This window comes from Pelmatolapia mariae, linkage group LG23 (assembly GCF_036321145.2).
Source record: "Pelmatolapia mariae isolate MD_Pm_ZW linkage group LG23, Pm_UMD_F_2, whole genome shotgun sequence".
Lineage (NCBI taxonomy): Eukaryota > Metazoa > Chordata > Actinopteri > Cichliformes > Cichlidae > Pelmatolapia > Pelmatolapia mariae.
In genome coordinates, this window is record NC_086246.1 from 29,155,703 (window position 1) to 29,182,737 (window position 27,035).

A 27,035-nucleotide genomic window follows, 5' to 3' on the forward strand; every position below is an offset into this window, starting at 1 on the left:
AAGAACCATAGAATAATTGTCAATACTTGTATTGACTTGTACATATTATGAACTTATAACTGGACAAATGCAGTTTACCAAGTTGAGCTGATAAATAAAAATACCAAACACAAAAGTTTTTGTGGAACCATCGCAAGCAATGCATGGGTGATAGTGTTGTGGGACTTTGATATTAATAGACTTTTGAAATATTCATAAATAAAAGGGCAAGCATGAGTCTTGATCGCTCATATGGCAGTGACGTGCAGCGGCATGTTCATCCTACTTATGACGTGCAAAGTAGACTAAGTAGGTGACATAAAAGAAAAAAAAGAATTTGGGAACAGCGTTTGAGATACTTTTTTACGTTATCACGGGGTCACAAGCCAGTAAAACACATAAGTTAACTTAAAGAAACGATTGTACGGTTATGCGGCCAGGTTTCAACAGTATTGGAAGGAGCTGGCAAAATTAGAAATTAATGTTATGGAAGATCTCTTTTTGTGCTGATACTTTTAAATATCTTAGATCATAATCCTGCCTACACCATTAAAATGGCTGCTCCAAAACAAGTCAAAATATTTTGTTAAAGAAAATTAGAGAACTGGAGGCTATTGGAAGGCCTCAAACCAGATGGTGGACTCCTGAAGGGAGCGGTCAAGCTGAAGAAAGAGTCTTAACAAGCTTGGTCAGCCTGTGGGACTGCAGAGGCAACTGACAGCTACTGCTGGAGTATGACTTCAACAGTAACTGAAGGAAAAACTTGTGGAATGAGTTCAATGACACCATGGAACAAGACTTTTGGTGGACATCATGCAGAGATCTGAGCCAGTGCCTCTTCACCTTGGTTTTAGGAGGAACAGTAGAGTTTTCGTTCTGATTTTGGAACAATGGACCAACTCTTCATCCTCTTGAAGGGACATGTGAGTTTGTTCAAGCAGTCCACATGTATTTGGTGGACTTAGAGAAGGCATTAAACTGTTCCTCTGGGATTCCTTTATTGGGTGCTTTAGCAGTACAGGCTATCAGGCCTGTTGTTATGAGCTTTTCAGTACCTGCACAGCCACAGTAAGCGCTTGATTGCCAGCAAAAAGTCAGAATAATTTCTACTGGGTGTTGGACTACTGGGTCGTCCACCTAGCCACCTACAAGGAGGCTAGGTGGAGGTCACTTACCTAGAAGTGGATCTTATTTCTGCGTTTTGCAGATGTTGTGGTTCTGTTGGCTTCATTAGATGGTTTGCAGTAGAGTGGTTTTAAGCCAAGTATAAAGTAGTGAGAATGAGAAGCATCCCGAAATTTGAGGCCATGGTTCTTGGTTGGAAAGGAGTGGAGCTTCCACTGTTGGTTAGAGACGTTTTGTTGCCCCAAATGGATTTCAAGTATCTTGGGGTCTTGATCATGAGTGAGGCAAGAGGGAGATTGACACATCAGACATATTGAGTGTAAAAGCAAAGCTGTCAATTTACTGGTCAATTTACATCCCAACCCTCATCTATGGTCATGAACTCTGGGTAGAGACAGAAAGATTGACATCACATATACAAATGGCAGAAATAATCTTCATCCAAAGGGTGGGTGTGTGAGGTCAGATATTTGGGAAGGAATCAGAGTAGAATCATTACACCTAGACAATAGTATAATATATCAGAGTGAGTTTTCAAAGTTTTGTAGTGCTCTCACATATGCTAAAATTGCCAAAGACTCTAAAATGCATCTCCATAAACTTTATATAGCTGCTTGAAGTTACTCATTGACCGCAGGCTCAAAATGTTTCTTCCTTTTTGTTCCAGTGTTATTCCGTGGAAGTTAGATGAAGAAATCAGGTTCTTTGTGAATCTGTTCTGTGCAGCAGCAGAGAGAGAACAGCAGACAGGAGAGAAGATACTGGAGCTGTTATCATCAGTGTGCAGATACAAAGGATTTCCTGTCAAACAGAAATTGTGTGATTTTCTTATGGATCTGTACTCTTATGAGACCAAAACAGGATCGAGTATTCTTCATTCATTACAGTCAGTTTTCCAGTCAGCTCCTGCAGTCTGGTCCATAAACCTCTCTCTGAAAAAGACCTCCATCCTCCTGGAAGTGCTGAAACTCCAACCAGACAAGAAACAAGTGAAGCTGACAGGCTGCTCACATGAAGAGAGTGAAGTGAGGAATTTCCTTGAATGTCTGCCTTATATCTCAAAACTCGGGTAAGCAAATTGTACTTTGCATCATTAATGCTACATCAGATGCTTTGAAAATGATTTATAGATGTAGTTTAAGCCAAAAAGTCTGGTATTATTGTACGGTTTAAGTATTCATATAAATGCAGCACAAAAAGTAAGAAATTTTATCTTTAGTTGATTATTTCTTTGTTTGCTTCTTAGCTATAAATCTCATACTGTTGGAAAGCCTGTGTATTACAAGTAAGGAAAATGCTTTGTGGGTTGAACACTTGAGGGATCAGCTTAGGTATTCTGTTCATGGCAGAGTCAACAACACAGCTACATTGGCTGACTTGCAAGAATGTTATGCCATCCCAAGGCAGTGTGTGACCAAGCTGGTGACCAGCCCAACCAGGAGGAGGTACCAGGTTGCTGTCGTTGTGTATGGTTCTGCGAGGTGCTACTGAAGCACCTGTTTATTAAATGAATCAATTGTTAAACTGCCAATATGTCTTGTTTCTTCAGACTTCAATCCTCCAATTCAATAAATGACACCTTTCAAAAGTGAATAACAGAATAGCCAGTTTGGCAGTGTGGTCATATTTATGCAGCTCAGATCAAATCATCACTAAATGTTTCCTTCTTATTGTTCCAGTGTTGTTCCTTGGTGGTCAGATCTTTATGAAGGAACCAAAAGAACCTTGATTAATCTGTTCTGTGCAGCAGCAGAGAGAGAACAGCAGACAGGAGAAAAGATACTGGAGCTGTTATCATCAGTGTGCGCATATCAAACATTCCCTTTTAATGACAGAGACATTTCTGATGAATATCAGTGTGACTTCTTGTTGGATCTGTACTCCCATATGAAGGACTATGAGACCAAAACAGGCTTAAGTGTCCTTCCATCATTACAGTCAGTTTTCCAGTCAGCTCCTGCAGTCTGGTCCATAAACTTCTCAGAGAGAAAGACCCCCATCCTCCTGGAAGTGCTGAAACTCCAACCAGAGAAGAAACAAGTGGAGCTGAGAGGCTGCTCACATGAAGAGAGTGAAGTAAAGAGTTTCCTTGAATGTCTGCCTTATATCTCACAGCTTAGGTAAATAAATTCTACTTTACATCATTAATCTCAAAAGCTGATTCTGTCTGTCTTGATGTAGCTTTTTTGTGGGCGAAATATTTCATCACTCATCCAAGTGACTTCTTCAGTCTCAGCTGACTGCAGCTGAATACAGTACATTTGCATAACGATTGAAACTAACAACCCTTGGTGAGTCCTCCCTCGACATTCAAGTGTGTGTATGAAAGCACTACTGCACAAGTACAAGACACTGTTTTGATGATTGTAGTGAGGCTCATTCAGTGAATAACTGGTAGCACCTTTGGTCGCTCGTCCCTGCAGATTGCTTAACCAAGTGGCCCATCATTGTATGAATTTTTTGGTTGCCTGAACTGCTATTTTGATTACTGCTATTTTAATTACATTGTGGTAGTGAATAATAATAATAATCAAGCAACAATTAACTGAATGTTATTGTTCTTACCCTGCGGTTTAACTTCTACAGCACAAGTTTTGTAATTAATTTGCAACACCATTGCCTTGTCAATAATAAGCCTGTGTGCTTTTTATTGGTAGTATAACTACCATTATTAAGAATTAAACAATGAAGCAACCACCAGGGAAAATAAACCTGGTCCACAAACACTAGTAAAGGAATCCCCAGATGTGCTCTGAAAGCTAATCTACAGATATTATCTCCATTTTCCACATACCTGTGCCCGTCACTGCCATCTGCAACCAAGATGAGAGCAAAATGCCATGAGAGACTAGACAGTGGGCTACAGGCACCCCTTATTATAAGGTTAGAGGAGATTTGGAGAAGTGGTTGTATTTACAAGCACTACTCCAAAGTGAAATACTTACCACAAAGAACTTCTCACTACAGTTATGAGTAAGGAATACAGTTAGAAATATGAACAAGATGGAGTCCATAAGTAGGTTGTATTTATGTAGCTAACATCAAATCATCACTAAGTGTTTCCTTCTCATTGTTCCAGTGTTCATCCTCCAGTAGAATTTTATAAAGAAGCCAGCTTCTTTGGGAATCTGTTCTGTGCAGCAGCAGAGAGGGAAAAGCAGACAGGAGAGAAGATACTGGAGCTGTTATCATCAGCATGCAGCTTTGAAACATTCCCTCTAAATAACAGAGACATGGGTGTTGAAGAAAATGAATATCAGTCTGACTTTCTATTGGATCTGTACTCCCATGTGAAGGACTGTGAGACTAAAACAGGCTTGAGTGTCCTTCCATCATTACAGTCAGTTTTCCAGTCAGCTCCTGCAGTCTGGTCCATAAACCTCTCAGAGAGAAAGACCTCCATCCTCCTGGAAGTGCTGAAACTCCAACCAGAGAAGAAACATGTGGAGCTGACAGGTTGCTCATGTGAAGAGAGTGAAGTGAGGAGTTTCCTCCAGTGTCTGCCTTATATCTCACAGCTCAGGTAAATAAATCATCGTTTCTATTACTACATATCTGTTCAGAAATGCATTGCTGGAATATTTTAAGCTAAACAAATCCAAAAATTATTTTTACAAAATCCAATAGTGATATTTTTTTCATCATTATTGAAACGATATTTGTGACTTCATTTGTATGTTGCCATATTTCAGTTTTATTTCAGTTCTTCCCTTATTTAAGAGGGAAACATTGTGCCCTGTAAACAACTGTGTTTATTAGACCTTTTCTTCAGCTGAAACATGTGCAAACACACATAGAAATGCAGCATAGAGGGCAGAAACAGTTTGTAAAATTCTAACAACCTTTTTAACACAGCCTGAAAGTCTACGTTCACACTGCAGGCGAAAGCGCATCAAATCCAGTGATGGGAATAACGGCGTTACTTTTTTCAGTAACGAGTAATCTAACTAATTACTATTCCTATCGTTACAACGCCGTTACAGTTACTAACAAGAAAATGCAGTCCGTTACTATTTTTCAACAAACAGACGGTTGAAGCTGTGTTCAGCTTACTGCATCTTATATCAGTTGCACGGAAGTAGCTGACTACGTAAGTACATACGCTACAGCTTTAAGCAGCTGTGCGCGCACGGCGGACGGCAATCACGATCACTTTCTAGCACAAGACCTGGAGCTAAAGGGGCAAAACAATCGCATGAGTGCTGCTGTTTGACTGAGGAAGAATAAAGTAGTCGTGGTAAGCCAATCACATGACCACTTAAAGACAAAGTAACAAGGTGATATATACCAGTTTTTAAATTGTGTTGATAGGCCACGTAAAACCAGAGTCATGATAAACAATATATACGCGGCGTTTTTCCCTCAATAGGGCTTTGGAGTTGACGTCACGCCGCAGTGCATTGTGGGATTGCGGCGCCATGTCAGAAGGCCACAAATCAAAACAAACACACTGTGTTGATAGCAGGACTGCCAGAACCACGCTTAAAATCAGCGCAAACGACAAAGGGCTGTATCGCGACCGACTACGCCCACACGCCAAGAAACGGTACATGGAAAAAATAGCGTGCATCGGTAATGTGGACCCGTATGAAAAAAGGCAGTGGAGTGGAAACCCAGACGGCCTACCGCCGTTGTCCTATCCCGATATCTTCGCGTACCTTGTCTGTGGAGTCAGCGCATACACGGCGAATCATTTTCGGAATTATAAATTCCTGGAGGCGCACATCTAATTCACAAACGGTTGGGTACAAGATTTGGCCGTTTTTAAGCCTCCACGTTGTGAGTGCGTTGACCATATGACCAAGATACAGCCAGGGGTTGCCAGCTGTGCGTTGCCATGTAAATAGTTTGCATTTCATGTGTATGTACTTGCTAAGTACATGTGAACAGATTTTGAATAAAAAAAATAAACATACTTTTCTTTTCTGTTTCATATTTCATATGCTGGTTTGCCTGCAATAATGCCAAATAATACGCTACTCCGTCAACATTACGTGGTTCTGCAGCATCACACATTAGGATGTTTTATCTAATTATCTATGACCTCAGCGCTTTCAAAATAACACTAAAAGCCTATTAAGAGAGATATGAATTTATTTAGAACTCACCGTAAAGAAAATGCCGCGAGCAAACCAACAAAAAATTGGGGTTGGCAGAGAACTCGATATCCGCGTCTGACCGCTGCAATCCAAGCCTGACGTCTTCGTTTAGTAATATCGGATACATGAGATCCCTCCCGTTGCCTCCAGGAGGGGAAACGATGAAAAGAGAGCCCATTTTCCAGCTTCTTGCCTTCCTTATCGTGTGATCTAACGTTGCAACACAGCACGTACGAACCATAGCTGACGCTTCCGTGTGCTTTCTTTGGCCTACTGTCATGGCGTGAGGGGGCGTGGCCCCGCTCCCGTGACATCACGCTCCAAAGCCCTATAGTTTCGTCACGTTAGTGCTAGCAAGCACTCTCTGCTTATGAGCAAAAAAAAAACAGGGGGAAGTTTTAGGAGTGATGGCGAGAGAAAGAGAGAGAGAGAGAGAGAGCAGAAAAAGAGAGAGCGAGTTTTGAGATGTGAGAGATTTGTGATGTTTAGTATGTTTGGAGTGTGTAGTTAATGTGTTGTCTTGTGTAGTTAGTGTGTAGTGTTGTGGATAGTTTTGTGTTGTGTGTCAGAACAATGAGGCGACTGCTGTCTCCAGGTAGAAACAGGAGTGATACACCTGCTGCTGTCAGACCTGCAGGTATCAGGCTGTGATGTTCTCCTTTATAGTGGACAGACATTATGTTTTTGGAGTGGCACAAATAATTTGTGTGGCATCTTATTGAAGAACAGCTGATTGTTCTGTAAATAGTTTGAAATGGTTATTTTAAAAAAGGGTAAAAGGTAAATGGATGCAAATAACTTTGTTGTTTGCAAAACTTGTGCATAGGATTTTAAAATTGACAATTTATAGTTGCATTTAAAGTTATGAAATATGATTCATTAAAGATGTTTATAGTTGTTACAGTAAAAAATATAGCTTTTTCTACTCTGATGTTATGGTTTTTGTCTGATTTTAGATCAATTGTGTTAATACAGTATGTCAACATGAAAACATGACTGTAAATTCAGGCACGTGAGGTTGTGCTGAAAAGGATGATACCAAACAAGGCAAAGTAAACAGTTTTTAAAGGTAAAATGTGGAGGGAAAATCAAAAGTAGTTAAAAATGGCCAATTATACCCTGGACCCAAGAGGGTTAAACGTTTTTTTTTAAAGTAATGCAATAGTTACTTTTCAAGTAATTAATTACTTTTAGAATATTGTAACTCAGTTACTTTTTTGAAGAAGTAACTAGTAACTATAATTGAATTACTTTTTCAAAGTAACTTGCCCAACACTGATCAAATCTGACTTTTTTGACCCTGTGCGACCCATATCCGATCATGGTATGACAGTGTGAACAGCTCAAATCCGATATTTTCAAATCCGATCTGGGTCACTTTCGTATGTGGTACTGAATCCGATACATATCTGATGTTTTAGAAAGCGACTGCTGTTTGAACGGTCATGTCGCATTAAATCCGTCTTTTACGTCACTGACACAAGACAGACGCCAATTATCAGCGCCGGAGAAGACATCGTGAACACTTCCTGGCCATCCCGTGTAGATGTTAGTGAAACTGTTGGGAAGACAACGTTGGAGAAACGTGAACATTTTATTTGTACTGTATAATCTGCAGATTCTGACAGAAATCTGCAACTATCCTTTGAAGCACCGCTCCTCTCTAAAACAGCAATAAGGATAATTATTAGGCCATATGTAAATAACAAAATAACTTTATAACTTAAAGCAAAATTGGGAAACATAAAGTCCAAAACAAGTCTTTATATTAAGGGCCATCAGTTAAACAATACTGTTTGGTCTGAGTCTAAACAGAGCGCGTTGTGTGTGACGTCGTCTTTTGCGCATGCAGGCCGCTTTGAGGGTTCACACTAGACCGCGTTTGCTGTCACATTTTATTTGTAGTGTGAACAAGCAGAGAAAAAAATTGGATTTGATCAAAAAATCGGAATTGAGCATTAAGACCTGCAGTGTGAACGTAGCCTTAGTGTCAAGGCTAACAAGTGGGTGGATTCAGACGTACAGTTGGAGGAGCTCAACAATGTGTTTATTTACAGTGCCAAAAATATTTACAACAATCTCAACAATGTGCAGGGGGAAAAGGCACTCTGGGCAGGGGATCCAAAGTGTCCAAAGTCCACAGTGCTCTCACTCTTTCACACTCAGGGTCAGGCTCATGACACCACAGGAGAAATTCCAAAAAACTGTGCATAGGGAAATAGACGGTCAAAATCTGCAACAGCACAGGCAGAGCACAATGCAGTCGAGGCCAAGGTTACAACTAACTGTTTCAGTTTAACAATCCAGTGATTGAAAAAGGAAATTATAAGGCATCAATGAATGCACAAGTTAAAATAGTAAACACCCCTTCCAACTTAATTCAGAAACTGAGTTACACATGTCATTTCAGCAGGAAGGTGAAGCTACTGTTGTACAAGATATGAAGTGTTGTTGTTCCACTCATGTTCCTCACAAACCACAAACAGCTACAGTTCAGTGCGCAGTGATTTCACATACAGGATTAGTGTTTGTGTTAGAGCACTTCGCTCTCACACTGCAGGCTTACTTGTTGTTCCTAGAGTATTTAAAAGTAGAATGGGAGGGAGAGCCTTCAGTTTTCAGGCCCCTCTTCTGTGGAACCAGCTTCCAGTTTGGATTCAGGAGACAGACACTATCTCTACTTTTAAGATTAGGCTTAAAACTTTCCTTTTTGCTAAAGCATATAGTTAGGGCTGGACCAGGTGACCCTGAATCCTCCCTTAGTTATGCTGCAATAGACGTAGGCTGCCGGGGGATTCCCATGATGCATTGAGTTTTTCCTTTGCAGTCACCTTTCTCACTCAGTATGTGTTAATAGACCTCTCTGCATTGAATCATATCTGTTATTAATCTCTGTCTCTCTTCCACAGCATGTCTTTCATCCTGTTTTCCTTCTTTCACCCCAACCGGTCGCAGCAGATGGCCGCCCCTCCCTGAGCCTGGTTCTGCCGGAGGTTTCTTCCTGTTAAAAGGGAGTTTTTCCTTCCCACTGTCGCCAAAGTGCTTGCTCATAGGGGGTCATATGATTGTTGGGTTTTTCTCTGTATCTATTATTGTACGATCTACTGTACAATATAAAACGCCTTGAGGCGACTGTTGTTGTGATTTGGCGCTATATAAATAAAACTGAATTTAATTGAATTGTGAGTCAGTAACAGTCTAAAAACAATGTTCAGCTGCTCTGATGGAAGATGGCTTTAAAATGGACTTTCATTATATACAGGACACACATGGACAAGATGGAGTCCATCAGTAGTGTGTGGTTGTATTTATGCAGCTCAGATCAAATCTCCACTAAATGTTTGTTTTTTTGATGTTTCAGTGTTGATCCTGAGAATTCAGATTTTTGTGAAGAAGCTAAGTTCTTTGGGAATCTGTTCTGTGCAGCAGCAGAGGGAGAACAGCAGACAGGAGAGGAGATACTGGAGCTGTTATCATCAGTGTGCACATATGAAAGATTTCCTCTTAAAGAGAAATGGTGTGATTTTCTTATGGACCTGTGCTCTTATGAGACCAAAACAGGCGTGAGCATCTTACCATCATTACAGTCAGTTTTCCAGTCAGCTCCTGCAGTCTGGTTCATAAACCTCTCAGAGAGAAAGACCTCCATCCTCCTGGAAGTGCTGAAACTCCAACCAGAGAAGAAACAAGTGAAGCTGACAGGCTGCTCACATGAAGAGAGTGAAGTGAGGAGTTTCCTTGAATGTCTGCCTTATATCTCACAGCTCAGGTAAATTAATTCTACTTTACATGTTGAATTCTGCATCAGCAGAGCTGCTCTGAGAGAACCACAAAAACTATGGCAATTATGGAATGGAAACACTTTCAGGGCACAAAGCTATTTTTTAAATACCCAAAGATTCTGGCTTGATAATACCTAGTTCAAAATAAAACATTTATTTTAATTAATGGCAGTTCTTTTTTCCAGATAGATTAGATTCATATAGAATCACTCAATGCTGAGAAAACATTCTTAAATCATTGTGTAATTTCCATTTCTGCAAGGAGGCAGTCTCGCAGTCGAAATGCACATGTTTGGAAAACATATGCTCAGCTTTGGGGTCAGCTGGCTTGGGTGGCTTAGGACACTCAGACTCAGGGACACGATAAACAGTCTCTATGGAGCCAGCTTAGATTTAGACATAGAAACAACAGCTTGGACAAGGCTCGGGCTGGCTGCAACAGTGACCTTAGGTGAGGAATGTGACAACGCCATTTCCTCTCAGACGAAGTGGCAGCTGTGACCAATGGGTAGAGAGTAGAGTCCAAGGTAGTTGCAGTCCCTCATCTACTCTTGCCAAAGGTAAATAAATCAGAACTTTTCTGAAGCCTCCCCCCAAATTGTCAACATTGCTTCTGTATGTTCAGGGCTCCAAGTGCTCAAGTGGCTTCCCATAAGTGATTGCTGGGTGCATTACTAGCCAGAGTACTAGACTACTATAGTGTTTTGCAGTATAATTACCCAAATGCAGATTGGAAGACAGGCAAAAGTGAAATGAAAATGCACCTGTAATAACTGTTGATATGAAGCCCACAGTAGAATGTCCATAAGAAGAAAAGACAAACTAAAGCCAACAAATAAACATGCTTTAACCAAAGACAACGTGAGAAATACAGTTATGTCCAAATATATTTGGACACTGACACATTTTTTTTTTTTTTTTACATGTTTACTGAAACATATCCCAATTATAGTTGCATTATGGACATGGACATAATGTGTAAACTCTCAGTTTTCATTTGAGGAAATCCACATTCAAACTGGATGAAGGGTTTAGGCGTTTCAGCTCTTTAACATGTGCCACCCTCTGTTTAAAGGGACCAAAAGTAATTGGACAATTGATTCCAAGGTTATTTCATGGGCAGGTTTCTTTGTTATGTAATTATGAATTAAGAAGATAAAAGTCCCGGAGCTGATTTGAGTTGCTTGCATGTGAAAGATTTGGCTCTCAGTAGATTGCCTGCAGTCAAATGAGCTCTCCATGCAGGTGAAACAAGCCATTCTTAATCTGTGACAAGAGAAAAAACCCATCTGAGAAATTGTTACAATATTAGGAGTGGTGAAAGAAACCTACGGTTTGGTACATCCTGAAGAAAAGAAAGCACTGTTGAACTCAGCAAAAAGACCTGGACTTTCACGGACGACAACAGTGGTCGTTGATCGCAGAATCATTTCCGTGGTGAAGAGAAAGCTGAAACCAATATAATGGAGAATATTTTTAATTAGGCTGTGCCTCAAACATTTTAAATTCAGTAGTTATAAAAACAGCAAAGTTCTGTGATATTTTGGTTGATGGTTCCATAATTATTTCTGCAACATTAAGTAATAATTTTTTTCCATAAAACCATTGTTGTACTAGTTTAAATTGTAATATTTACTTATCATCATTATTATATTTATACCATGACTTTATCTACGCGAGATGCTTTACCAAGAGGGATTCAAAGGTAAAACTACAGTATTTTTATGTATTTATATTTAATTAAATATAAGAGTTAAAGTCACCAGTATAATAGTCACAAGATAGAGGGCATACCAAATGTATAATTTAAAGAGCTGGGTGCTCTGTATCATATGCAGCATACACACAAATGACAATCATGACCCAGTTTTCAACCCTAATGGTGCAAGAAAGCAGCAGTCTCATCCATGAGGAAAAACTCTACTAATATACAATCACTGAACTGTGGGGATACTGTCACTACATTAAAAATGTGCCATGTGTTTTCATGGAATAATAATATCACTACTCTTTTTTTTTCCTTTTTCTTGTTCCAGTTTTTTTACTTTATGGGCAGATGAAGGAGGAAGGTTTTTTGGGAATCTGTTCTGTGCAGCAGCAGAGAGAGAACAGCAGACAGGAGAGAAGATACTGGAGCTGTTATCATCAGTGTGCAGATATCAAACATTCCCTGTTAATGACACATATATAGATCTTCAATATCAGTGTGATTTCCTGTTGGATCTGTACTCCCATGTGAAGGACTGTGAGATTGAAACAGGCTTGAGTGTCCTTCCATCATTACAGTCAGTTTTCCAGTCAGCTCCTGCAGTCTGGTTCATAAACCTCTCAATAAGAAAGACCTCCATCCTCCTGGAAGTGCTGAAACTCCAACCAGAGAAGAAACAAGTTAAACTGACAGGCTGCTCACATGAAGAGAGTGAAGTGAGGAGTTTCCTTGAATGTCTGCCTTACATCTCACAGCTCAGGTAAATGAACTGTATTTTAAATGGTTAACTCTATGGTTTTGTGAAAGACTGGGATCAATCCCTCATTTCTTTATATTTTGCCAGACTTTCCTGGTTTCCTGGCTGATTTGTTTTAGGATACCATATATATGGCTTTCACTTTAATTTTAATAATATTATTTATGTCTGTGTCCATGGCCTTTGTATTGTTAGTCCAGTCCAGTTTATTGCCCCAGATGCTTCTGGAGGCAATTCCACTGGCACCAATCGACAAAGTCCTCAGTCAGTTCTCTGCTCTCTGTCTTTTTGTTGGCCCCATTGGTGATGAGGCCAACAACTGCTGAGTCATCAGAGAACTTTTGACGGAAGCAGTTAGCAGACAGTTAGCATCACTAAATGTTTCCCTCTCATTGTTCCAGTGTTGCTTCTCGGAGGCGAGATGAAGAAGTTACAACCTTTGTGAATCTGTTCTGTGCAGCAGCAGAGAGAGAACAGCAGACAGGAGAGAAGATACTGGAGCTGTTATCATCAGTGTGCAGATATGAACGATTGCCCCTTAAAGAGAAATGGTGTGATTTCCTGATGGACCTGTACTCTTATGAGATCAAAACAGGCTTGAGTGTCCTTCCATCATTACAGTCAGTTTTCCAGTCAGCTCCTGCAGTCTGGTCCATAAACCTCTCAGAGAGAAAGACCTCCATCCTCCTGGAAGTGCTGAAACTCCAACCAGAGAAGAAACAGGTGGAGCTGACAGGCTGCTCACTTGAAGAGAGTGAAGTGAGGAGTTTCCTGCAGTGTCTGCCTTATATCTCACAGCTCAGGTAAATGAAACTAATGCTTAGTTACCAGGTGACTTTGAAAGCAATTTTTAATTTACAGTCTAATAATGTATTTAAGCATTTTTTTTTGTTAATCTAATCTGAAATCATCATAGCTAATAACACACATGTAATTAGACCCTCGTCCTTCTATTTTATCTGCCTTGATTAATATTTAATCATATAGGTCTTCACTCTTTTTCTACTTTACATGATTAGCTTTATATAAGAACAGATAAATTCTGGGAAAAAAAGATATAACAACAATATTTTAAGACCTGCAAATCTAAATATTATTTAACTGTAGCCTGGCTAAATTAACCAGCCCAAAACACAGATTATCTTTGGGGTTCTTTTAATCTGAATTATAAAGTAAGCGTCCAGATGAAAGGTTGTAAAAATAAGGAAATAAAATTGCTACACACAGTTCTCATCAAGTAACAGTTTTGTGCACTGGTATTATCCCAACTTTTCAGGGTCTGGAACCCAAAGATGTCTAATGTCAATGTGTGACTGATATAAACCCATCCAGAAACAAAACAAACTTAGCAGTGCAAAAATAACTCTAGTGGCTTCTCCTGCTAAATTACAGAGCCAAAATTAAACAGTTAACCACAGTACATTTTCCCTCTTACACATGAAAATATTACAATACAGGTGTGAACTCAAATACATACAGTGCATTAATCCAGCAGAAAAAGAGAGTACAGCTCCCCCTGAGATGATTAGCGAAGTCAGTCACAGCATCACCTGGTGCCTTAACTATTCCACCCTTTGCGCTTAAACAGACCATGCAGTGAAAACACAGCGTTGAACACCGATGTTACACCAATGCAAGCTAGCACTTCTGTGAATGTCTCTGTAGATCCCCATCATCCCTTGCGCTCCCAGGGGTACCCCAAAAGAAACAGCGCCAGCCAGTGGCATGTCCCATAGTACCGACCTTCCACCTGGCTGCATTACTCTTTTAAATAATTATATATATCACTGTCACCAGTATTATATTTACCCACTGTGATTTCATCCACACAGGATTATATGTCAGTTAAATGTAACTTTACTCCATTTCATACGGAAACGTGTTCACCGCTGTGTTGGACTTTGTCAGTTGTGTGTTGCTTTGAAGTCTAATACTGTATTTTATATACATGTATGAGTTCATGAAAGTGAGCTGTTATTATGGATTAAAGAACAACAACCAAATTACACACTGTTCTTAGCAGAGTGCTGATTTTGGTTGTTATTTTTATAGGTATAATGAATTTACAATCTCATGTATTTAGTAAAAAGTAAACTTACTAATAATCAGAACACTAATTTAATGACAATAACTCAGTCATTGTAAAATTCATGAAGAAAGGCTGCAATGCCCCATGAAAAATCAGAATATTGGTATAAGTTTAAACTGGTATTTGTTATGTGATATGTTATTGGCTTTTCATTGCTGCTCAGATGACCTACATATGTGTAAATATTTCTTCTTGTTGTTCCAGTGTTGATCCTGAGATGTCAGATGAAGAAGCAGTCAGGTTCTTTGTGAATCTGTTCTGTGCAGCAGCAGATAGAGAACAGCAGACAGGAGAGAAGATACTGGAGCTGTTATCATCAGTGTGCACATATCAAACATTCCCGTTTAATGAGAGATATGTGGATGATGACTATCAGTGTGATTTCCTGCTAAATCTATACACCAACGTGAAGGACTGTGAGACTAAAACAGGCTTGAGTGTCCTTCCATCATTACAGTCAGTTTTCCAGTCAGCTCCTGCAGTCTGGTCCATAAACCTCTCAGAGAGAAAGACCTCCATCCTCCTGGAAGTGCTGAAACTCCAATCAGAGAAGAAACAACTGAGTCTCATAGCTTGGTCAGATGAAGAGCGTGAATTGAGGAGTTTCCTTCAGTGTCTGCCTTATATCTCACAACTCAGGTAAATGAAACTGATGTTCTGGAAACAGCTTCACAGGAAGTGAAATCATGATTCTCTCTTGTTCTTATAAAAACCATTTATCTACTGTTCACTTTGAATCTTTAGTTCTTGGTGTTCATCATTTCTGCTCTTTTGTCTCTTTTGATCTTCAGACTTTCCATCGACATGTCCTTGCTCCTGTTTCAGTGGGTAAGAAGAGGCAGAGTGGTCTGTCCGCTGGCTGTTGAAGAGCTTTCTCTTGTGCCTAAGAAAGCCCGACCATCACACAGAGTATTGTTGAGGGCTGTCAGTAGTTTGGCTTCCCTGCTGAGATACTGGACAGTCGGACGGTTAGACCTGACTGAGACCTGCATCCCTGCTCAGGGTCTCATTACACTGCTGCTCCATGATGGTCCTCTAACAGTCAAGTAAATGTCTTTCCTGAACATCACAGTCCAAATAAAATGTAGTTTTTAAAAACAGATTAACTTGTTTTTCTCTCTCTTTATTTTTTGCAGACTGAGTGAAGAGAGCTTCCAGCAGCTTCTGTGTCTCCTCCATGAAATCCAGGATAAGGACTTGACGTTGTCCGTCTTGAGTAAGGTTGGTGGAGACCTGACCTCCTGCTGTCTGAACTGGGAGCTTCTTCACTATCTGCTGCAGCAGTCGTCAGCTCAGACCATCACTGTGGACCTGAGGAAGAACCTCTTCTTACAGGAGGAAACCACACGTCTGCTTCCCTTTCTGGACAGGATTGTGTTTAAAAGGTGCTGAATGTAGTTTGATCTTTTACCAAACACAGTTTCTGCTGTTTAATCAGGAGGATTTGAAATGCTGTCTCATCTTTAATCAGCAGTTTATGGATCCTTTAAACAAAGTTAGAAATAAACTGTTTGTTTTCAGGCCCAGTCCCAGCTTTGTGATGAGCTCCATCAGAGAGCTCTTCAGAGCTCATGACAGTCACGCTGCACCCAGTTTACTGAGGTCACTTGGTCATGTGATCAACCTGAGCAGCAGAGAGCTGGACTCAGTGGACTGTGCCGCTCTGATCTTCATCCTCAAACACGGAGACGGAGTCAAACTGAACCTCCTGTGGACCTCCATACCAGCAGAGGGAGTAGAGTCCATCCTCTTCATGCTGGACAAAGTTTCTCATCTCAGGTCAGATATTAGAGCTCGTTTCTCTCAACTCAGAGTCATCAGCTGGTTCATTTCTGCATGTGTTTTCTTTGCAGTGTTGACAGGAATCAGCTGCTGAGGTTCATCCACTGCTGTGCTGCCTGTGTCGTCCAGCAGGAGGCAGCGTTAGGCCTGCTGAGGACTCTGCAGCACAGCTTGGATCTGTCCTGCTCCTCCTGTGTGGAGCTACCAGAGGAGGATCAGCCTGAGCCTCTGAATCTGACTGCTGATGACTGCAGGGCCGTCTCCACCATCCTGACACACAGCAGCCGGGACACACAGCTCGACCTGCGAGACTGTGAGGTGGAGGACAGCGTGCTGGACCTGCTGTTTCCTGTCCTCCACAGGGTCCGCCTCAGGTGGGAAAGACCACTGAAGACTCTAAACCAGAGAGAAGCTCGTTCACACTGGTGTTGATGCATCCTGACAGTTTCTCTTTGCTCTGTTTGTCCTGTTTAGAGTCAGTAAAACTGTCCTCCTCCAGCTGCTGTCTCTGGTTCCTGTGAACAGTGAGAGGGACACAGTGAGAAGGGCGGTGTCTCTGTGTAGAGCCCTGGGTGGAGAGCTGGATCTCAGTCACAGCACGCTGGATCAGAGGGCCTGTGGGGCTTTGGTCCAGATGCTGGACTCGTGTGAAGGGCTGACAGAGCTGGACCTCAGTCACTGTCAGCTCACTGACCAGCTGCTGCTCCCTCTCATCACACATCTGCACAAAGTCCAAGTCCTGGAGTGAGTGTCACACACTGATCCTTCTCTGGGAGGCTCCAATAACCATCAGCCTGTTCACACACACTACAATAATATAATGTGCAGCGATCACTTAGAGCCACTTGTTGTGTTTGTGTTACAGTCTGAGTCACAATCAGATCACTGATGCTTCGACTGATGCGTTACTGCAGCTGCTCTCCATCAACCCCTCCATCGACTGTGTGCGGTGAGCCAACATGAATCAGTCCCCATCAGTGAAGGAGTTTCTCCTCAGACTCTCAGAGGAATCATTCACAGTCTGAGCTCACATGGATTCATGTTGTTCTGTGTGAATGAGTGACGTCTGCTCTCTTTGCTTTGGTATCTTTCTAGACTCTACAGCAACAACATCGTGCACAGAGCAGCCTTCAAGGAACACAAGCAGTTTGAGGTCTGGTGAAGCACTCATCATCATCATCGTCATCATGAACATCATCATCATCAGGGATTCACTGGTTTCCTCTGTTCTTGTCATCATTACATGAAAATATTGGATGGAGTGGGAGCACTGATACTGTGTTCATGGACTCAGTGTAATGTCGCAGTGTACGACACATTGACATTAGATCAGATGAGTTTTGAAGACCATCTTAATTTTTTGTTTCTTTTTTCTACAATGACTTGAAGACAGTTTATATGGAGACAAAGAGCAGCCAACAGTGTTTGTTTCAATTTCCCACTGTTTCTTTTGTTTCTGAGCTACTGCAGATTTTTCTTTGATTGAGGTCAGATGTCTAATTGGTCATGTGATGATGTCACAGTCCTGTGTCTTAGACCCACAATTTTGAGTTTTGCATTCTCGGTCTAATCTTTTGGATTTCAAGTCTTTATTTCCCCATGCAGTTACTTCCTGTTTTATTTTGATAGTCATTTGTCTCTGTGCCTTGTATTTATGTTTGCTTGTCCTGATTGGTTTCAGCTGTGTCTCACTCCCTTACTTTGCCCACTTTTGTATTTACCTGTTAAACCTGAGAGTCCTGCATATTGGCCCTGCTGAAACTTGACAGATGATCATCTTGATGTTTACATATCTGATATTTCTGTAATAATTGTGATTCTGTTATAATATTATTGAGACAAAACACAGAAGCCATCACTGTTTTATCAGTGCAGGGAGTCGGTCATATTTATTATTTGTACTTTTGTGATAACGGTATTTATTCTGGTCTACATGTTTCAGACAGGACAAAGTAGAGAGACTCTATAATGATGTCTCAGAGTTATGATGCAATAAGTGAGCAATCAGGATAAAACCATGTTTGGTACTTTAACATAACTGGAAGAAATGATCATAAACATGTAAATCATTTTTAGCTTGTATTTCATGTTAAGAGATACACGTGGTAATGATCATTTTCTGTCCTCTTAATGTGACACTGTTATGAAATTTTCCTCATTAATGGCCCTCATTTATAATGAGGGGTGGCTGTAGCTCAGGGGGTAGAGCAGGTCAACTACTAATATAAAGATTGCTGGTTTGATCCCTGGCTGCTCCAGCCTCCATGCCAGATATCCTCAGTCAAGATACTAACCTCAAGTTAAGCACAGAGAAAGTGCCTGTATGAATGTGTGGATGAGGCATGTTGTGTAAAGTGTACAGGAGTGTACAAAAACACTATGCAAGAATTTATCCTTTAATGCATTTCAGGTTTTTAAATGTAACTTTTTTTTTTTTTTTACCATATTAATGTAGAGCTTCATATAGACTCGGGGAATAAATAATAAAAGTTCGGATGTCTGTAATCAACATGATTCTGTTTCAGTGATTGTAGTTATACAAAGTCAGTCATTATACAGCATCAGTAATTCAGGAAATTTGTACAGAAACAAAATGCCAGTTTGAGAGGGATGGGGAGATTGTATCATTCAGGAAATACTTAGCGAGTATGTCAGTCTCATTTAGATCAAATATCCAGCAGACTCGGATGTGTCAGTACAGCTGGCACAGTCACACAGAGGAACCAGGATCTCCTAAACAACCACAAAGTCACATCACATCATTTTCTCTTTGACAGTGTAACATCAGAGCATTAAGCTTTTGGATCGCTTGGCCACACATACCAAAGGACACCAACAGGAAGACCCTAATTTACCTTTAAGCCCCCTGTACAGTTATAATTTTTCACTTTTACTGTTACTTTAGTCTTCTTGCTATACTTTAAAATCACTTTTCAGTTCTATATTTTTTACAACCTTTGTTTACAATCATTTATTTGCATTACAGTGATGCCATGTAACTGTGATCCACACAGATATGTGGTCACAGTTGTGAGTTAAGTGTCGTGATATATGGAGATTATTATGCATGTTTTATTTTGCTGGTTTATTGGTGTAATTTAAATCCACAATGTCATGTAAGTTTCCTGTTGCCAGGAGAGTGTATAACACTTTGGACAGTAGGGGGCAGCAGCGTGCTTTGGGAACTGAGTCGGGTGCATAGCTGCCGTAAGTTTTCCATTCTGGCAAGACTGACCAGGCGAACGGCAGCGTGTCTCCTGTGTTCACTTTCTGTCCTGTTTTACAGGATCGTAATCTGGCTACGCGCCCACCATAGTGGGGCCTGTAACATAACCAACACAGCATATTCCATGTCAGGCTCAAAAGGTCAAACATTCTGGAAAATTATTCAAAGTACTGAAGTGAAACAAACCTGATTTCATGGCAGAATCATAACTAATGCTCTTTTGTAAGCTGATTTCAGCCCCTGAACAGTGGCCGAAGGAAAGAATCTGCAGAATAATGTGGACACATGTTAGAAGTTTCCTGTCGAGTGTACAAACACTAACACCTCACACACACAGTAAAGTGTGTAGCTAGAAAGAGTGATATTAGTCTATATCCCTGTCTCAGACTTAAAAACTCTGTGATGAACACCAAGATGTTCTGCTGGCCTTTACTGCCACGTTCTACTTGAGCAAACACAGAATCTCACATTTTCTCCCTTTCCCTCAAACACACATTTTAAGTGCAAAAATAATTTATAGCAATAATCAGTAATATGAATAGCATCATTGCAGCCTTTGGTGAGCACCATGGACAGCAACTGCTGTCAGTTTATACTATAACCTCACATTATCTTCTTCAACCAGGCTATCACAAGCCAGAAACAGATCCAGCCGTGCTAGGATAACACAAAGACAACTGTATGTCAGTAAGTCCATTAACCACAGGTCCTCATAGCCTCACTGGATGTACCAACAACCAAAGTCTTTTATAGAGATCCTCAATCAGCAATCGTTTCTAATGGACGTGCTTCTAGATGTATCTCACACACACACACACACACACACACACACACACACACACACACACACACACACACACACACACACACACACACACACACACACACATTACAGTAGGAGGATATATTTTCTAGATTTAGGTGGTAACAATGTTTCAGTCCTTTACAAAATCACAAACCATTCAACCATCAGAACTTTGTCCTTGTGCTACAACACTGCTCAGAGTCCTGGTGTTGTATTGATCCTGCCAACAGGTCCTTGGGCATTTTGTACATATGACAGAGATCAAGGTCAGGAAGTACAGGTAATATATTTCCCATCATGCCCCTGTGCCATCAATCTTATTCATAAAAGGTGTCTATTTTTAATCAGTGGAGTGTAAAATAACAGCATAAATATTTGCAGAGCTAAAATCAATTCATAAGGAAAATGTATTCTGTATTTAAAAAGTTAGGCTTTGGTTCACAAGTTATAACTGTAGCTTAAACATCTAGTAGAACCCTTATAATGTGTCCACTCACCCTGCTGGAGATCTTGGACTCCTGGACACTGACTCCATTTTGTTCAGTCAGAAATCAAAAATAATTTTTTGGAAGACAAACTATTCCAGCTTTTTGGTAAAAACCAATAAAATCCATCATCAAATGAGTAAACTCAGCCCTTTGAAGCTGAATTATATTGTAATTGTTGTGCTAGAATAGAAAAGTTCAGTGTGCAGAACTCCTTTAAGCAGTAAATGACGTGAGATTGCGGTTGTTGCTTTGTCAGTCTCCTTTTACCACCTTTCTTATTATTTTTAGTGCTTTAGTGATTTCTCAGTCAAATTCCTCAGCCTCTAACATAACCTCTTGATAGGGTCAAACTTTGCTCCCTTGAAATCTTCACTGGTTCAGTCAGTGTTACTGGTTTCCATTATCAATACAGATTTTCCCCTAATCAAGATCCTCAAGACTGCATAGTCATCATAGGTGAATCCAGCTTGATTTATCTGTAGTGTGTGTGTGTGTGTGTGTGTGTGTGTGTGTGTGTGTGTGTGTGTGTGTGTGTGTGTGTGTGTGTGTGTTCCATCCTAACAAGAGCTTTTGTTTGAAGGCTGTGAGGGATTAACACAAATGTGTGACACTAAAGGTGAAATCAGAAACACAGCAATTCTGCTCCTGCTGAGATAATTCAGTTGTCAGAGTGCTACTACAACTACAGTCATAGTTCAAATGTGGAAACAGCTCGTTTTTTACTTCATGATTTTTTCTTTCAGATTGTGTACAGGTGACTTCTGCAGGGTCCCAACATGAGTCAGTGTTATAAATAAATGAAACAGCATTTGCTGGACTGATGAACGTTTGCATCCCTGCACATAAAAAATAAACCTGAAATAGAAAACTGAAACATCCATGACTCACAGTCACAAAGAGACATCTACTTTTTTTCAGATTTAATGAATTTTATTCTGTTTGAGATACTCTCATTGCAGTATATGTAGTCTTCTTAAGGACCTGCAAAAGAACATGAAACACATGAGATCAGATGGAATATTTAACAGTATGAAATGTTCAGCTGTCTTAATATTCTGTCACAGTTAAACTCAAGAATGGATTAAATTGACACTAATCAGATGAAAGCATTAGCCTTGTTCTACATTTCAGGGATGCAGCATGTTATTGGTAATATTAATGAATGTTTGAGAAGCTGTGTCTCAATATCACTTTTCTTTTTTCCTCTCCTTGTATCACACATCATGTGATATTCTCTGTCGAGCTACTTACTGCGACAGGTGTAAGTCAGCTCCAGGTACTTGTAGGTGTTGGGGCAAGAGTCACCGAACACTGAGGGAGCTGCTCTCATGCTGCAGCTGTTTCTCCCATTACAACTGTGGATGCAGAGCAATGTGAGCGCACGTGCAGAGGAACAAATAAATCCACAGTCCAGGTTTAACTGTAAGGAGATACGCTCCAGCTACATGACAGGAGAGGACGGATATGACCAGTGGCACAGTGTAATATAAGCCACATCCACACGTACACAGGTATTTTTTAAAAAAGTGGTATTTTTCTGAGTTTGTTTTGAAAAATATCTCCAACTATGAGAAAATACAAAAAACCTCAAGTCCTGTCGAGAGCATGTCAAAGCAACAGGTGGTGATGTAACCCTAACCTGGGAGAAATATTATAACATATAATCAAAAGTGCACATTGTGCTGTCATAAAGTGCACAACATTTACTTTACAAGACAACATCTCCATTTTCGTCTTCCAGGTCTCAACAAAGAAACTGAGTATTTGAAAATCTTCACTCTGACAGCAGATTTTGTGTTTCTCAGTGATCCAAAACTACATTTATATGCGGACGAAAGGCCAAAATGGATAGAAAAAGTTATAATTACTGAACTATATGGGCATGTGTGGATGTAGCCTTAGTACATTCACTTCAGTACTTTACAGAGATGCAGTAGTTGCATGCTACTCCAAGTAAGTATTTCTAAGTTATGTTAATTTTTTACTTCTACTGTATCTGGTACAGATATGTATATTTGTTAAAACATTTCCTCACTATGAATTTTCTGTATTTTCAATATTCGCTTTAATTTTTGTTTTTAATGTCCCAAACACCCAAAACTAGTCGCCTCAAGAAGTTTTGTATTGTAAGGTAAAGACTGCAATACTGGAAGGGAAGCCATTGGCGACAGTGGGAAGGAAAAACTCCCTTTTAACTATAACAAACATAAGGCAGAACCAGGCTCAGGGAAGGGCAGCCATCTGCTGTGACCAGTCGGGGGTGACAGGAGGGAGACAGGACAAAAGACAAACTATATATATATACAGCCAGAGTTCATTAATAACTAATGATTAAATACAGCAGTGGTGTGTAAACTCACAGGGAGTCATAAGAGATGAATGAGGAGGAAACACTCGGGGCATCATTGGAAGCTGCCTGCAGCCTAGTCCTATTCCAGCATAACCAAGAGGGGCTTCAACTTCACCTGACCCAGCCCTAACTAAAAGCTTTATCAAGAAGGAACGTTTAAGGCTTAGCTTAAAAGTAGAGATAGTGTCTGTCTTCTGAATCCAAGCTAGGAGCTGGTTCCACAGAAGAGGGGCCTGAAAGCTGAAAGCTCTAATTTTAAGTACTCTAGAAACCACAAGTAAACCCGCAGTCTGAGAGCAAAGTGCTCTGATGTGACATTTTTTTTCTTTTATCAGTCTTTGATAATATTTGTCAAAGTGTCAATATTTAAAATCTCTGTGTGTTTTGTTTGTTTGTTTGTTTGTTTTACTGGATGTAATCATTAAAATTTATTCTGTCATTACCAAGAGAATAATATTAAAACATAGTGTACAAAGAGAAGGTCACTGTACCGTTCAGCAACCTTGTCAGTGGGAAGTGAACACTTGACATTTTGGAGCCGCTGGTTATCCCGTCGGAAGGAGCATATGTTTGGATCACGACGCCCAAAATCAGCTTGGTAGACATGTATAACTTGCCCATCATCTGTCAAAGAGAGAAGAGCATTATGTCAGACTGTTGCTGGAAAAGGAAGCTGGTCGTCTGTTTAAGTGTGTCACATCATATGGGATTTTACCGCATTTCAGATGTGCCAGGGAATGCTCGCATGTTATGAGGTGAGCTGTCAAAGTAACAGGAGTCAGATTAGCTCGAGCACTTATGAAGCTAAACTGATGCTTGATGTATCACTCTGTAAAGCAGACATGTGACTCACTTGCTGGCACACAGGAGTAGCTGGTCTCCAGGTACTTAAACGTCTCGCTGCAGGGATCTGTTGTAAAGATAGCCGGGGTGACTTCACACACCTTCTTGCCATTACACCTGCAGAAATAGACAGAAAGAGCACTTAGGACCGGGAGAAATCATAACAGAGCTGAAGGAGGTTTTACAGTCACGGCTTAGGACCGTATGCTTCTCATCCTGATAACAACCATAACAAAAGTCCTTTTTTACTTTCTTTCTTGTTTTTAACTAACCAAAACAAAATCATTCATTGATTCATCAGGTTATTTTCTACAACTACACCTGAACATGGAGTCGCTCTCTGCTGGCCAATTGAAAGAAGGCATTTTTTCAGTTCAATATAATTCAGTTTGATTCAGTTTTATTTATATAGCAACAAATCACAACAACAGTGGCCTCATGGTGCTTTATATTTTACAGAGAAAAACCCAACAACCAGACGACCCCCTCTGAGCAAGCACTCAACAAGAGTGCTTCACTTTTCATGGGTGGAGGCTACTTCTGTTTTTTATATACAGACTTGTTTACATGCTGCATCACCATAAAAACAAATGACTACAAAAGTGCATCAGTTCAGTGACATTCATATTAGACATAAAGGCAGGCTTATTCAAGATGTATACCTAGTCTTAATGATGTCATCAGCGCCCTGCAGAGAGCACTCAGTGTTAGTGACCTCACTTTCAGCTTTTCCTCCAGCACATGTCTGCGTGTCTGCACGTCCGTACAGGGATTCCTGCACAAGGATCACTCCGGTTTCTGTTAGACCACAGAGGCAAGAAATCAGAAACAAACAAAGGAGCAAGGCTCACTCAACAACTGGGAAAAGTCTGCAAATCCCCAGCAGCCCGCAAAGGTCTCACTATCAACGGAATATCATTTGGGTCTGTATAAGTACCAACATTACTGTAAATTTGTTTTCTCAAGCTGATTTAATTTCTGTGTAAAAAAAAAATTATAAACACAGTTTTTCAAATCTTACTCCAAACTGGTGATAAGAAAAGAAACTTATTGCCACAGATCAGTGATCAAATGTCATTGATTGGTGGTCTTTGATCAGTGGTTGTTGATCAATGGTCATGATACAGCCCATTGTTCACCGGTGGTGCTAGTTTCACTCATTGTGCAAATGTACTGTTCATAAGGTTGGAGAAACCTGCAGTCAGCTGAGACTGAAGAAGTCAGTTAGATGAGTGGCGACGTTTCTTCCACTGAAAACGCAACATCCAGACGAACAGAATCAACTTTTTGGGGTCTGTGGTATAGTTTACGTTATTTGCTTGGCTCTATACAAATGGGTAATTAATTTAACCTAAAAAAAAAAAAAGTGCATCCTGAGCATCAAATTCAAATGTCTGGATCAGATTAAAGACAAAACTGAGGCCTGAATATTCTCCAAAATGTTGAGGACAAACAGCTGTAGGAAAACTTACCACAGCTCAGACGGTGAACATGGTTCCCACATGTGGTAGCTTTGTGTGCAGCTTTAAAACACATATGGAAGCATTGGTTTAACAAAAAGACAAACATGTGAAAATGTAAGTATACTTGTAAAAACACACAAACAGATATTTACCTGTGCTAACAACCAGACAGGCTGCTGCCAACACTGGAAAAAGAAGAAAAAGAAAACAGAGGGAGTGCTCATAAATTTTAGTTAAATATGAAAATCTGTATAAAGTTAGAAATGAATTTCTGTGCTGGTCTTAAATAAATTAAATTCTATCATCTGTTCTTCTGTCTTCATTAAACCATCAAATGAATTATTTAGTAAGAAAACAGCATCAGTAAATATTTAAACTGATCAGCATACTCACAGAGCGCGGTGCTGAAGTGCAGCATGCTTACAGAGGACACAGTGAGACTGGTGGCTGCAGTAGACACACTGTGTATTTATGCATGTGGATGAATCACAGTGCACTTTTATCTCAAGCAAACTTTCATCTGGATCAAAGTCTACACAAGTGGTCAGGCAGTGACCCCAGAAGTTTGATCAATTTACACAAAAATAAAAAAATGTTATACTACAGTTCTGATTCATCACCTGTATCCATATTTGTCACATACAGGAGCTTCTGCCTGAGGGAAATTAGGTGGTTCAGTATGATAAATACACATTTTTGGAGAATTTAAAGGTTAAAGCTGCAATTGTTTGATTTTTAGTTGTAAGTGCAGCAAACATTAAACTTTTGTGTAATTCAGAAAACCTTTATTTAATAAAGAAATCCCGGATTTTAAATGAACTCTAGTGTTGCTCATGTTTGCACACAGCTCCTGCTGCATGCTGTGTCTGAGCTAACATCAGCCAACCATTATGTTGCACTATTGTATCTAATGAGGGTCAGATTTACTAACACGGGTTTTAGCATTAAAAACAAAAAAATGCAGTCTGTATTTACAACTGAGTGATGTGACGAGATTGCATGTAAGAGGTGGGAATTCAGAGATTATTTCAACTGACCCTGCTGCATATGCGTTTCTGGGAGTTCCCTTTTCTAGGTGTGCAAAATATAGGGAGCAGGTTACTTAAATCAAGCACACAAACTAAATAACCCTTGTGACATGAAATTTACAGTTAATTACGCTGACATTTAATGAAAAAAAACAAACATTTTATTTATTGCGCTTGATATTGAACCTAACTGACTACACTGTGTTTAGAAACCAACGCAAATCTTGTAAATCCCTTGTAATTCAAACTCAGTATCGTGGCAAAGTTTTGCCCCTCCAAAGCATGGAATGGACATGCATGCAGAAGTTGCAGTAAACTGCAGTACCACTAGAGGGAGATATTTTAATTAAAGCAAACAGGAATAATTATGGGAAAGTGTTTAAACCGACATTACTAACACATTTACATGTAAATACATATAAGCCACCTAACTTAATCATTTCTGATGTAGAAGGACACTGGAATTTACTTCATACCTGCTTTGGTCACTAGCAACTTCTTGACTTTAAAT

At 40.1% G+C, this 27,035-nt stretch overlaps 2 protein-coding genes across 2 annotated transcripts; one reads left to right on the forward strand and one right to left on the reverse strand.

The window, feature by feature from the left end:
* The first annotated feature begins 1,800 nt into the window (after nucleotides 1-1,800).
* Nucleotides 1,801-18,790, forward strand: LOC134620608 (uncharacterized). Its single transcript, XM_063466827.1, has 14 exons — nucleotides 1,801-2,173; nucleotides 2,784-3,224; nucleotides 4,184-4,627; nucleotides 9,565-9,972; nucleotides 12,022-12,453; nucleotides 12,852-13,253; nucleotides 14,744-15,178; nucleotides 15,331-15,585; nucleotides 15,676-15,924; nucleotides 16,061-16,318; nucleotides 16,393-16,695; nucleotides 16,796-17,065; nucleotides 17,187-17,270; nucleotides 17,417-18,790. Exons 1-14 carry the CDS (start codon nucleotides 1,935-1,937, stop codon nucleotides 17,481-17,483), a joined length of 4,287 nt encoding a protein of 1,428 aa, XP_063322897.1. The 5' UTR covers nucleotides 1,801-1,934; the 3' UTR covers nucleotides 17,484-18,790.
* A 3,023-nt stretch (nucleotides 18,791-21,813) lies between these two features.
* Nucleotides 21,814-25,962, reverse strand: LOC134621207 (L-rhamnose-binding lectin SML-like; the record flags this gene model as incomplete). Its single annotated transcript, XM_063467638.1, has 9 exons — nucleotides 21,814-21,821; nucleotides 22,092-22,195; nucleotides 23,682-23,814; nucleotides 23,906-23,950; nucleotides 24,044-24,150; nucleotides 24,696-24,831; nucleotides 25,506-25,556; nucleotides 25,649-25,681; nucleotides 25,890-25,962. Coding segments are annotated over 9 exons (690 nt in total), but the record flags the coding sequence as incomplete, so codon positions are not given.
* Nucleotides 25,963-27,035: the final 1,073 nt, after the last annotated feature.

Coding starts and splice junctions, on each gene's coding strand:
- LOC134620608 (XM_063466827.1), top strand. CDS start 1,935: ATGGATCTGTACTCTTATGAGACCAAAACAGGATCGAGTATTCTTCAT. Junction 13,254..14,743: donor CCTTATATCTCACAGCTCAG/GTAAATGAAACT, acceptor TTGTTGTTCCAG/TGTTGATCCTGAGATGTCAG. Junction 15,925..16,060: donor GACAGGATTGTGTTTAAAAG/GTGCTGAATGTA, acceptor GTTTGTTTTCAG/GCCCAGTCCCAGCTTTGTGA.